This window comes from Alnus glutinosa, chromosome 7 (assembly GCF_958979055.1).
Source record: "Alnus glutinosa chromosome 7, dhAlnGlut1.1, whole genome shotgun sequence".
Classification (NCBI taxonomy): Eukaryota; Viridiplantae; Streptophyta; class Magnoliopsida; order Fagales; family Betulaceae; genus Alnus; species Alnus glutinosa.
In genome coordinates, this window is record NC_084892.1 from 2,877,086 (window position 1) to 2,890,446 (window position 13,361).

At 37.2% G+C, this 13,361-nt stretch overlaps 2 protein-coding genes across 2 annotated transcripts; one reads left to right on the forward strand and one right to left on the reverse strand.

The window, feature by feature from the left end:
- Positions 1-887: 887 nt before the first annotated feature.
- On the forward strand, positions 888-2,052 carry LOC133873883 (uncharacterized). The gene is made up of 2 exons (XM_062311676.1): positions 888-1,596; positions 1,936-2,052. Exons 1-2 carry the CDS (start codon positions 1,166-1,168, stop codon positions 1,964-1,966), a joined length of 462 nt encoding a protein of 153 aa, XP_062167660.1. The 5' UTR covers positions 888-1,165; the 3' UTR covers positions 1,967-2,052.
- Positions 2,053-3,662: 1,610 nt separating this feature from the next.
- LOC133873703 (protein CIA1) lies at positions 3,663-9,082 on the reverse strand. Its single transcript, XM_062311447.1, has 11 exons — positions 8,638-9,082; positions 8,403-8,549; positions 8,092-8,310; positions 7,935-7,993; positions 7,408-7,473; positions 7,216-7,287; positions 6,380-6,442; positions 5,506-5,575; positions 4,605-4,688; positions 4,362-4,434; positions 3,663-4,063 (listed from the first exon to the last, which is right to left on the reverse strand). Exons 1-11 carry the CDS (start codon positions 8,836-8,838, stop codon positions 4,050-4,052), a joined length of 1,068 nt encoding a protein of 355 aa, XP_062167431.1. The 5' UTR covers positions 8,839-9,082; the 3' UTR covers positions 3,663-4,049.
- Positions 9,083-13,361: the final 4,279 nt, after the last annotated feature.

A 13,361-nucleotide genomic window follows, 5' to 3' on the forward strand; every position in this document is an offset into this window, starting at 1 on the left:
ATCCAGCAATAACAATCAAAGTAGCTATTAAAAAAGTATAACTCTCTATTTTAGCTATTATTTTTTCTATATTCTCTCAAACAGATTCTCTATTTTGTTCACTACTTGCATTTAAATATCATTTTGTGGGAAAAAGTGTGAAAGAAATTAATAGGAAAAGAGAAAGAAGGAAAGGAAGAGAGAAAATAATAATAATAAAAACTACTTGTAATGTGAATATTAAATAATGAATAGACAGGAGAGCCTATTTACTATTCACACTAGAAGGAAAAAAAAATTATTTTACATATTCTACTGGAGACGAAAATGACTCATAATCATCAAATTTAATTATAATTATGAACTATTTCCTTATTCTGTTGGAGATGCTCTAAGGGAGTTCAACAAGCAAAATGATATCTAAAACAACGATAGAGATTGTCAAGTGGGTATGTTGATATATATATATATATATATATAGAGAGAGAGAGAGAGAGAGATTTTTATTTTTTTTAAAGAAAAAGAAAAAGAGTTGTATATTCAAACAAGTAGCACCAAAAAAAGGGTGCGTGGTAGTTGAGGTGTACATAAAAAATAAGAATAAAAAAATAAAAAATAAAAATAAAAAATAAATCTACATGAACCTCCCAAACAAGTCTTCATCTCATTAAATAAAAATAGGGTTCCATATATTATTTGATTTTTGTTCAACATAATGAAATCCTGAAACCCCATTGGCCAAATGGGCAAAAATCAAAACATTCTAGCCCTACAATCCACATCAATCTCACAACCCTCCAAAAATCTCTCCAAGGAATCCTTCCTTCCAATTCCCATAGATCTAGCCTCTCGTTTTTTTCCCCCTTTCAATTCTGTGTATGCATATATCCAACTTGACCTAAACCACAGAAATTGGCACCCACTCTCTTACAAGACACGTACCCTTTTCAGTTACCATACAAAAGCAAACCACTTGCGGATGACGTGTAAACTAACTCCCCACCCATTCTCGATCTTTGCTTCTTTCCCCCCCCACACATATATCCCCACCATGTAATCTTCTTCTTTTCCAAACACAACGCAAAAGCAAATTTACACAGAGAATAAAGAGAAAGAAGATCGATCATCTTCATCATCATCATCATCAGAAGAAGAAGAAGATCCAAGAAGCACCATTTCTCATTGCATGAAAGAAAAACGCACCAGAATGGATCGTGACCACCAAGATTCAGCTCCATGCAGTACTCGCAAGAAAACCCATAAGACTGATCAACAAGAAAGCCGTAATGATCATAAAGAGCATACACAAAGGTTGTCTTCAGAAACCCATCAGCGAGAAAAGTACCAGGAAACAGCATTAATGCCAGCTGTTGCCGCCGAGGCCATGCCGCCGGCCGAGGACGCAGGAGTACGTGAGAGGCTGAAGAGGCATAGCGTTGAAGTGGCGGGTCGGGTTTGGATTCCTGATATATGGGGCCAGGAGGAGCTCTTGAAGGATTGGATAGACTGCTCTGCGTTTGATGCTTCGTTAGTCCCCACCGGAATCATGTCGGCCCGTGAAGCTTTGGCCGAAGAGGGAAGGAGAGCAAACTCTAGCGGATTAAGAATAGAAAACAGGTGTTAAATTCTTATTTTCTAAGATCTTTTTCCTTGTTTTCAATCACCATAATAATGCACGTATTTTAATCCTTAGTTTTTGATACTCAAAAGAATATATGTCAATGGTTTCCGAGATTCATTGCAACGTCGATTTCCTTTCTTGTTCTTCCTGTTTATTTCGCCTCTATTATCACGTTAAATCACTATTTATATTATAAAAAAAAAAAAAAAAAACGTGATATATATTATGTCTGTGAGTAGCCCTTTGAATGCCAGGAATAGTCTTGTGAAATAATCTTTAATTTGTATGGACAAATTCTGTATGCGTCATTGATGTTTGCTCTGAAATTTGCTCAGAGAGGATGAGGACCGGCAAGTGAACATATAGAATAATGTAAGGCAGTCAGAAGGAGGGGGAAACAAAGCAGGGACACGATATTGAATATATTTATATATATATATATATATATATATATATATATATATATATATATATATATATATAAACTTATGAACTTTTCTTTTTGGGTTTGATGAATTAATATATATGAGGATTTTGAAAAGTAGCAGAGGCATGCAAATTATGCAATGGATCCGCCCATCGGAGAGTAGGTATGAGGAGGCGGCGGCGGCGGTGTGTGTTTGGGGGGGGTGGGGTCCAAGCTATTGAAAAGTAGTTTGTCAAAGTTGTGGATGTGATTAGAAATTTAGAAAAAAACAAAAATAAAAACACTGTATGCGACTGACAATAATCTTATTCAAAACATTCAGACTATTTTTATTTTTAGGGTTAAATGCACTTCTAGTCCTTGAATTTTAAAAACTTTACTTTTTAGTTCTTGAGTTTCAATTCGCATCACAGATGATATTTTAATTTTAAAAAATGATCGAATTAGTACATCAGTCAAGTTTTCCGTCTAAAAACTAACAGCTCGTTACGTGTCAACATCAGAGATTGACACGTGACACTATATAAAAAAAAAATTAAAAATCTTAAAAAATTAATAATATTAAAAAATTAAAAAAAATTGAAAAAAAAAAAAAACAAGGGGTGGCTTTTTTTATAATTTTTTTTATTTTTAATTTTTTTTATATAGTACCACGTGTCAACCTTAGATGTTGACACACGTTGCAGACCGTTAGTTTTTGAACGGAAAACTTAAATGAGGTACTAATTTGGTATTTTTTTTAAAATTGAATTACCATCTGTGATGTGAATTGAAACTCAGGGATTAAAAAATAAAGCTGTCAAAACTTAGGGACCAAAAAGGTGTTTGACCCTTATTTTTAATATCGCATTAATAATTTTTTATTGTTATTCAAATATAAAAATTTATTACAAAACAAAACATTTTCACTTTTCCATATAAACTTTCACATCAATAACTTTTTACTATTACTAAAAAAAAACAAATTCCTCACAACAATCTTATCGAACACATCTGCCCTACTTTGAGAGTTGACTTAACAATGTCGGTGAAGTATAATTTGGTATTGATTTGGTTTAATTTAGCGGTTGTTTAGTTGCTTTTTGAAAAAATAGCAATTTCAAAACGTAATTTGTGAGATTATATTTTTTTAAAACGTAGGTAAGTGTTTAAAAAAATTATAGTTTAACCTTTCAAATTGTGTGTTTTTAAAAGCACACCATTTGCTTGCAGTAACGTAAATTTTTTCAGGTTTTCAAATCGTCATTATTTTTTTTTTGTAAATACACTTATAGATAAAACACTTTTCACACTTTCATTTAAAAGAAAAAAAAGTGTTTTTGACCTACAAAAATTGCAAAGCCAAACACTCTTAATTAAAAGTAATACTCTCATACCCAAACCCTGCAACCAAGATCGAGCTTCAACCTTTAAAAACACACCATTTGCTCGCGATTACGAGAATTTGTTAGCATTTTCAAATTGTCATTTTTTTAAATGAAATTTCAAATAGGACAATTTATGCGTTTTTGTTTTAAAAAAGCCTTTTTTTAATTTTTTTTTTCAAATAAACAAAAATACCTTAAAATAATAATAATAAACAAAAATAATAATAATAATAAAAAAAAAAAAAAAAACATTAACAAAAAGAGCCTATAAACCCAAAGCCGAAATTAATCTTATAGCCAACTTAAAGTACAAACGGTCAACATTTCTGCTTGACAGTAATTACAGCCATATTTCTCTTATAAATGAGCTTCTTTTATTAAGCATAATCCCCTTCTTTTATACCCATAGGATTAGCTCCCTCCCTAACCATACGACCGGAGCTTGAAGCCTGGCCTTCACCTTGTACTGAGGAGGCCAACACTATTTGGGTAAAGGCCATTGGCTGAATAAACTATCTTGATTATCCACAAAACTGCACTAATGTTGAGTTTGTCTATTTGAAATAATAATAATAACAACAAATAGTAACTGCAGCCGTTTCTACATGGTGAAGCTAGCTCCATATCTTTAAGCTATCATCAGCACTTGCAGAAGCTAGTAGCCATTTCCTGACAATTGAAACAATAAGAGAAATGTTACTACAGAAAGACGACTCGAAATATTGAATAATACAACTTTTCATATCCGTTTATCATCCCTATTTCACACCAGCTGACATAGCGTGTTTTAAGTGATTTTTTTTATTGTATTTTTTAAATGGCTGACATGAAAAGGCACTTAAAACACGTCAAGTCAACCAGTGTGACATGAATGTGATAAATGAGAGTGAAAAATAGCATTATTCTGAAGTAAATCCACGGTAAACAGACAAATAGAACATTTTCGAGCTTAAGAAGACATGTTGACCTGTACATAGGGAAGCTAGCTCCCATATCTTTATTGTACCATCATCACTCGCAGAAGCTAATAGCCGTTTCTCCTGATAATTAACAATAATTTAAAGGAAAATCTTATGACAGATAAATGAGACTTCAAACATAGTCACAGCAAATAGTCAAATACAATTCCACCATGTTTGAAGAAGACGACTCTGTGTCAATGTGAATGAGATTGCACCTGGTTTTATTAGTCTCTACCAAGAAAACTTACCCCAGGGCTCCATTGCACTGAATTTACATCCATTTCATGGGCCTTCTCCTTCTTCAGCAGCAATTTATACAAAGGTCCATCAACCTGTGAATAAAAAAAAAGGCGCAATGGAGTCTATCAACTCAATTGGTAACTTCCAAACTCCATATGAAAGCCAAGTAATCTAGAATTTCCAAGGATTTGAAGGGTCCTTCGCATTTAATATACAATCGGCTAAATCGATTTTCTCAGACTTGGGTTATTATCCCCTTATCAACTTCACAAAGGTCAAAGTCTAATTCACTCTTATGTCTTAAAAGACCTATGAGAGGGCGTGTGTAAAGAAGTTAGTTAGTGCAAGTAGATAAAAATGAGGACAAGAATATGAAATCAAATTGTTAAATTCAAGAAATTAATTAGATTTTCATCACTCCAACTGACAAAGCAAGCACCTCCGCAAAGGACTTCTACTTTCCTGGTAGGAAATTAATTTAAATAAGCTTATTACTTGCAGGTAGAGTATCATTTTCTAATAATTCTTACTATAATTTCTATTACTGATTTGAAAACCACACTATATGTATATGCTTTGGATATATGTCCCAATGGGATTTGTACAAGGATGATCCTCCATGGAATAATTATAAAGAGTTTCTCGGAATACTAACATAAATACCCCTATCAATTAGAAGCAGGAAATAAACATTCATATCACATAATCTAGAGGAAATTCTCCTTTTATCAAATATTCCATTCTCAGTACGCATTTGAGGCTAAGATGTATCAGGACAGTGGAGATCAATGCCCATTAACCATATCCTTTTCAGATAAAATGATGACAATGGAGCATTGTCATTGCATCACTGGCGATGTTGATAAATAATAGCAATGAATGGAAAGGTGAAGGGACATTAATGAATACCAAACCGTCTTTGTTCTCCACAAAAAATCGTATGGCATCATCAGCTGCTCCACTGGCAATAATACCCTCACTGTCACATACACATCAAATATAATTAATTTTGATGGGACAGTTTATTTGAAGAGAGAGAGAGAGAGAGGAACGTAATGGAACAACTTAGTTATCACAATGAACCAAGTTCACTCAAGTTGACTCCCTGAATTGTGGAAAAATACATAATACATATGTATGTATGTGTGTAGGTACATTTAATTTTTTTGTCTCTGTAACATATTTTGGTTTGAATGAGATGAATGTAATTAGACCAAACAGGGTAAATCTTTAATGCATGTTCAATATGAAAGAAAATTGGCTAAAACTAACTTGAATATTACATAGTATCCAATCTTTAATATATGCTATTAATTTCTAGATGCCAAACAATTGTAATGTGGGTATATTATGATGATGATGATGATAAGTTCATGATATTCTCCCAAGTCAAGATACCCTTCAGTACAAGAATCAAGTTTTTCAGACCAAGTATATAACTAACACTCAGGCGAATTTAACATTTGAGCTTTAACAAGAATCGTATAACTACTAGGCTACTACTCACTCAATGGTATTAAGGGCACAAGCAAAGGCAAAAACTTTCATTTTTCGGCAGGTTGGGGGTGGGGAGCGTAAGCACAAGCCATGTGCAGTCAATACCCACACTGTCATAGCAGAGCATATAGCCAATTTACTATTCACTATTTTTGTTAACCTTGATAATTTAAAGTGGAAAATAGTGGGTGGAGGGGGTTTAATCCGAGAAAAAGTACTGAAATTGAACTCCATGTAGAACTCAAATGAGACAAATATTTAATGTAATTAGTTTTACTGTCACTACCTTGACCAATGAACTGAGAAAATGGTCCGATCATGATAACCTGTGAGAGTACAGAGATGCCTCCTGAAAACACGAAAGAGGGAACCTTGTTAAATGTGTGGATATGAGAAATCAGGAATCAAAAGACTCAGCCAACCACCGCACCAATCTGTGAAATAATTATAGGATGAACAAACTAACTTCAATTATGAAAACCACGTTGCATAATTTTTGTTCAAGTCCTTTACAAGCATTGCTTTTCCCACTCTAGAAGATATATGATCAGCAAACAATACTTTCCTCCATAAGAGTAGTGATGGTGGAAAGGGTGACTGCATGCCGCAGGGAGGGGCAGTTGGTTTTGCTCATGCACATCTCTCTGGGTGTGCGTTAAGTTCAAAACATGCACATCACAGACTTATCAAGAGAAGCGGAAAAGGATTACAAAGAGGCATTGAAAAAGAATGAAAAGGAAGAAAAAGAGAGAAGAAAATGAATCCAGACACAAGTAGACAAAAAATGAACAATAGAAACAAGATGGCAGGGGAGAGGGGGAGGAAGTGATGGAGATTCAAACTCATATGTACCATGTGAACTGGCTAAAGAAAATCTGCCATACACATGCTTCCTAGTCTCTAACAGCACTTCCATCAAATATATCTTGTATTTCAGAATAGTAGGAGTTGAAGTCTTCCACAAGGAATTGGAAACACACACACACACACATATATCTACTACAGTAACCTTCCATTTATACAATATCTCAAAACAGAAAGTTCCCACATGTGAAACACAAAATGCACATTCTGGCCCCAAAAACAAAACAGCAAATACACACAAGGGAGAATAATCCTCACCAAGGAGCATGGCCATCACCAGAATGCATATTCATGTTGTCTGTTTCCCATATCTTTAGGGTAAGATCCTCACTGCAAAATAGCCAGTAATGTTTACCGAAATATTTTCTTAACAATGCCATTTACAGAGTTGGACAGGAGAAAGAACAGTTCAGTTAGTGAGCATGAAAATGAGAGTTCACCTTCACCTACCTACATGTGACCATTTTGTCTCCACTAGCATTGAAAGAGAGTGCCCAAATGGTAGAAGAGTGACCACTGACAAGAAAACCAACCTAGACGAATTAGACTAAATCAACACATCGTTAACAAATTTATTCAATAGTCCTATATAAATCAGTGCACACAATATCTATCAAGGCCAAACACGTATTACGAGTGCGTTTGGCCACGCAATTTCACAGGCCAAACGTGCATTTTTAAACGCATAAAGTATCCCGTTTGGGAGCGTGTTTCTAAAAAAAACATATGACAGTTAGAAAACGTAGAAAATCCACATTTTTGCAGCAAACAAGGAGTGCGTTTTTTATTTTAGAGGTAGTTTAAGGCACTATTTTTTCAATCAGCAAATTTTACTAAACGCGTAACTATATTTTTAAAAATAAGAATTTCATTAACTGTCTTTTGAAATCATTATTTTTTTCAAATTGCATGTTTTGAAATCACTAAACCAAACAGACACTACGTTACATGCAGGTTAAGGATTCAAGGTAGCATACTTGTTAGGTTCACCTAAAGTCTGAACACATTGCCAATCATCATCGTCATCCGCCCAAACCTGCAAGCAACATTGCATCGCATCATAACTCCTACTATCCAACCTCATTCGACTTGGAAACAAAACAATCAACATTGTAATCAAACATTTTCCTATACCTTAACCGTGTTATCGTAGCTACACGAAAACAAAACATCCATAGTCGGATGCCACTGAACCATCTTAACATCCTGAGTATGTCCCTGCAACACCGAAACACACTCAAACTCGTTCCCAAGCTGTACTTCCCAAATCCACACCGATTTGTCTCGGCCGCACGTTGCGAGAAGCGTCCCCGCCGCATTCCACGACACGCTTTTCACTTCATTTTCATGACCCTTATACACAAATTAAACACCAAATTTTTACTAAAAATTATCAGAAAGATTAACATTAACGAATAATAGTGATATAATGTAGAATTAACTACCTCTAAAGTGGAAACACATTCGAAATCGCCACCAACGTTCTCCCAAATTGCAGTGGTGGCATCGAAGCTAGCAGTAGCCAGTAGTTTCCCACATGGGGACCAAGCGCAAGATCGGACGGTCCTGGTGTGCGTGTCTTCCAGAACCGCCTGAATAATCACACATGAGATCGTTATCAAAATTTCTCAAACCAATAAAGCGAAAAATTGAGAGCAAATAGATATAGAGCGGGCGAACCTTGCAGGTCCAAGAGGCAGAGGAGGGGGAGGGCGCGTGCTCCCAGACGCGGACGGTCTTGTCGCCGCTACAGGAGGCGAAAACGAGCGGGACATCAGCGGAGCCTGTGGCTGGGTTCCACGCCAGGCTCCACACCCTGTCGCTGTGGCCTTCGAGCCTGTCGAGCAGCTTCAGCTCGCACGCTCCTTCGTACAACTCCATCGAAGGAATTGCTTTCGTGCGCAGATGAGCCGACGAGCTCGGGTTCGAAACGCTCGGAGACGCGCCGGGAGTAAGGGGTTTGAGTACCGGTGGAGGAGCGTGGTGTGCTCGTGCTACTGAGTTTTATGTGTATATAAAACGATAGGGTCGTCGTCGTTTTGGGTTCCCAAATTCCAGAAAGCCGCCGTTGTCCTTTTTCACTCCTAAAAACAGACCCCGTTTCAGACTTTCAGTCCTCCACGGAAAATGGTTTTTTTTTTTTCAATGAATAAATGGTTCAAAATATACTTAAGGCTTTATATATATATATCTATCTCCATGTGCTTTGTGTTATTATTAAATTGTTCCCTAAATTTAAAATTTCCTTTAAATTGAATTTATGCTCCGTTTGTTTCGACGTAAAATGGTTTTCGTCGTAAAATATTTTCGACGAAATCAATTTCAAAAGAAATTATTTTCTCGAAAATATTTTTCGGCGTTTGGTTCGCACGAAAAAATTACGAAAAGTGAAAATGCAACTGTCGCCGAAATCCGGCGACGACCGGTTGCCGTCGCCGGAATCCGGCGAGCATGTTTGGCCGGATCCTGCTAAAATTGCCAGATTCTGGCAGGACACCTCCGGGCCCGGTCAGTTCCGGCCGGATCCGGTCATTTTGGCCGGATCTCGGCAGGACCAGTGGCCGGATCCGGCCAGATCCGGTAGGATCAGTAGCCGGATCCGGTCATATCCGGCCGGATCCCGGCCATTTTGGCCAGATCCGGCCGGATCAGTGTCCGGATCCGGTCAGATCAGGCCGGATTGCAGCCATTTTGGCTGGATCCGGCCGGTTTCTGTCCATGGCCGGATTCCGGCCAGATTCCGCCGGCATTCGGCGCAGTTGCCGGATGTCGCCGGATTCCGGCGGCCGGCGGTATTCCGGCAGCCGGCAGGTTCCGGTGGTCGGATTCCGACGCCGGCATTATTCCAATGACTTGATGATACCGGATTCCAGTGTTGCCTATTTTCGAACGACCGACTATTGTCGGATTCAACCAGTCAAATATCAAACGTGCGTGTAAAGACGAAGAATATAATTTTGGAAAACGATTTACGATTTTAAAAACCGTAAATCGTTTTCCAAAAATTAAATAAGGTTTTACGGTCAAACCGAAAATGGTTTTCGTTGACCGTTATTTTCACCCCTACCAAACACCGTAAAATACCAAAATCATTTTCTGAAAATCATTTTACGCCGAAACAAACGGAACATTAAAGAAATTCATCAAACTCAATCTATAAAATTGACACATTCCCTCTAACACATAAAAATCACAAGCATTAATTGCAAATAACAAAAAGTTGTACAAGATTTGCATTGCTTATAACTAAATTCCTAATTGAAAATAAAATGGCCTAAATTCATCGTGGCAGATTCATACAGAAAAATAAATGGTAAGGAAAAATGAAAAAATAAAAGAAAAGAAAAAGTGATTCTCTCTTACCAAAATCCAATCGAGCGATACACCTATAACTTTTTATAACTTGTTTATATGTATCAGCATATTATTGGAGTTGTGTCGGTCACTAATTTTTCTTTTAACAGCCTCAAACATATGTTGACACGTGTAAATAAGTTATAAAATAATTGTAAATGTATCATATCTCAAATCATTAATAAAAGTTTGAGGAAAAAGAGAGAGAATAAAATAGTAATACTTGTATGAGTAATACTATTTAGTAGATTACTATACAACTGCAATAACTTAATCGCTAATTTTACTATCACATCATTTATTTGTATACGACTTTGGCGCTTGTATACATTAGCTTCTTGTATACATACATATTCAAAGGGGAAAAGGGGAAAGGAAAATAAAATGTATGCATTTACTTTTTACTCTAATATGTAATAACACTTTTGTCACGCCTCCGTTTTGGGATATAAGGGAAACTAAAATTACATTTACGTAAAGCATACCTCTAATATATATAGATCTTAACCATCTATTTCATTTATATGCACAAAAGAGTAGGTTGGATTACATGCCACGTGTGAAGAAGCAAGGCCATCATTTTCAGCAAACGTGCATAACAAGTTGAGGCCTACTGGAATTCTAGAATCCCTCTCTTTTATAATTTTATTCATATTTATCCCAAAAATCTTTATAAAATAATTCAATTTAAACTTAATCTCTTTTAATCTATTATACAAAAAATTTCATTGGGTTCTATTTTTATTTTTATTTTTTTAAAATGCTCTAAATTTTTCTGGGGTGTTATATCCTTCTCTCCTTATAAAAATTTGGTACTCGAATTTTGTTTAACAAATCACACAATATATATGTGACTAACACTTTGCCAAAAAATAGGGGTAGAATACCTGTCACCACTTCATTCTTTTGTCTATGCCTTGCTTGGTGTGAGAGCGTATACTCTAGCTTGAGCAAACTACTTTTGTCCATTTCCCTTTTGCTCGGATTTGGCTCCTACCCTTGTTTTTGGGCAATCTCGTATGAAATGTCCGATTTGACCACACCAAAAGCATATGTTGGTTCTTATACGGCATTGCCCTTGATGAGGATGGTTACATTTAGGCCAAAGCATGTCGTTGGATGAGGCCGGTATGTTCTCCATAAAATCAACTCCTTGATTGCCTCCATTTTGCCTTCGTTTTCAAGAGGGTTGGTTACCGTTCATTAGGAGTGTTGTTCTTTTCCGTGAATCTGCCATTGCTACAACATTTTTCTTAATACTATCTTAAGCCAAAGAAATATTGTTAACCAATTCCACAAAATTCCTAACTTCAAAACATACAACTCGGTCAAGAATTCGCTGGTTGAGACCCTGTTCGAACTTTCTCACTCAATTCTCCTCATCTGCTACCAAATACGGAGCAAAGCGAGCTAACTCATTAAAACAAGTAGCATATTGAGCGACCGTCATATTCCCTTGGGTGAGGTCCATAAATTCCTATGCTCTAGCGTCTCTAAGGATTTTAGGAAAGTAATGCTGAAGGAACTCCTTTTGAAAACGTTCCCAAGAGATCGCCCTTTCACTTCCTAATTCTTGGACTAGTAGTATTTTCTTGGCATTCCACTATCGTTTGGCTTCATCGAATAGTCTGTAAGCTATATATTGTACCTTATGTTCCTCTGTACATCCTGCCAACTGTAATATTTATTCAACATCTACTAGCCAATTTTCAGACTCTATAGGACATTGTTTCCTGTCAAACATAGGGATGTTAAACCTTTCAAATATTTTGAACTGGCAACCTTGCTCCCCGTCGCGAGGTGCCTCGCTTCTGAAGTCAGCTATGGCTGTGACGAACTGCCTAGCCATATCATGGAACATTTGGGCCATGTCGATGGTAGCTTCGGTTCTCATGCCTTGCATTGATCCTTCTCCTCCGCTGCTATAACTCTCTGCAACGCGTCATGATTTAGAGTTTCCTATCTTTTAAAAATAAATTTTAATCGTAAGCGTAATGGTGCAACCTATCCTAAGCCTAGGTTTCCATGTCGTTCCATAGGTTTTTAGCAAGTCAACTTACGGTTGACTTTGTTCAGATACCATCTTGTCACGCCCCTGTTTTGGGATATAAGGGAAACGTGAACTTGAGCCTAAAAATACATTTACGTAAAGCATACACGTAATAGATATAGATCTTAACCATCTATTTCATTTACATGCACAAAAGAGTATGTTGGATTACATGCCACATGTGAAGGAACAAGGCCACCATTTTCAGCAAACGTGCATAACAAGTTGAGGCCTACTGAAATTCTAGAATCCCCATCTTTTTTAACTCTCTTTTATAATTTTATTCATTTTATCCCAAAAATATTTATAAAATAATTCAACTTAAACTTATGCTCCGTTTGTTTCGGCGTAAAAATGATTTCTGGAAAATGATTTCGGCATTTTTCGGTGTTTGGTTGGGGCGAAAATAATGGTCAATGAAAATCATTTTCGGTTTGACCGTAAAAGCTTCTTTAATTTTCAGAAAACGATTTACGATTTTTAAAACCGTAAAAAGTTTTCCGAAATTAATCTCTTCTTCCTTATACGCATGTTTGATATCCGATCGTCAGAATTTAACAATTGTCGGTCGTCGGGATCCAGATGGCGCCTGAGTCCGACAACATCCTGTCGCCGGAAACCTGCCGGCGCCAAAATCAGGCAGCTGAAATTCTGCCGGTGCCGGAATCCGGCGGCCAGAATTCTGCCGACGCCGGATTCCGTCACCAGCAAACCAAATTCCGGCCGTAATATCGCCGGATCCGTCCAGATCTGGCCAAAACGGTCGGGATCCGGCCGGATTTGGACGGATCCGGCAATTGATCCAGCCGGATCTGGACGGATCCGGCCGGATCTGGCCAAAACGGCCGGGATCCGGCCGGATCCGACTATTGATCCAGCCGGATCTGGCCAAAACGGCCAGGGTCCGGCCGGATCTAGACGGATCCGGAAGATTCCGGCCTGAATCCGGCCATTTTGGCCGGATCCGGTCAAACTTTCTCGCCGGAATCCGGCAACGGCG

What these genes read in the sequence shown, in the direction of transcription:
- LOC133873883 (XM_062311676.1), top strand. Translation starts at nt 1,166, where the DNA reads ATGAAAGAAAAACGCACCAGAATGGATCGTGACCACCAAGATTCAGCT. An exon ending in GGATTAAGAATAGAAAACAG is followed by an intron (nt 1,597 to 1,935) that starts GTGTTAAATTCT and finishes AAATTTGCTCAG; the next exon opens with AGAGGATGAGGACCGGCAAG.
- LOC133873703 (XM_062311447.1), bottom strand. Translation starts at nt 8,838, where the DNA reads ATGGAGTTGTACGAAGGAGCGTGCGAGCTGAAGCTGCTCGACAGGCTC. An exon ending in AATGTGTTTCCACTTTAGAG is followed by an intron (nt 8,311 to 8,402) that starts GTAGTTAATTCT and finishes TTTGTGTATAAG; the next exon opens with GGTCATGAAAATGAAGTGAA. An exon ending in TTCTCAGTTCATTGGTCAAG is followed by an intron (nt 5,576 to 6,379) that starts GTAGTGACAGTA and finishes TGTATGTGACAG; the next exon opens with TGAGGGTATTATTGCCAGTG.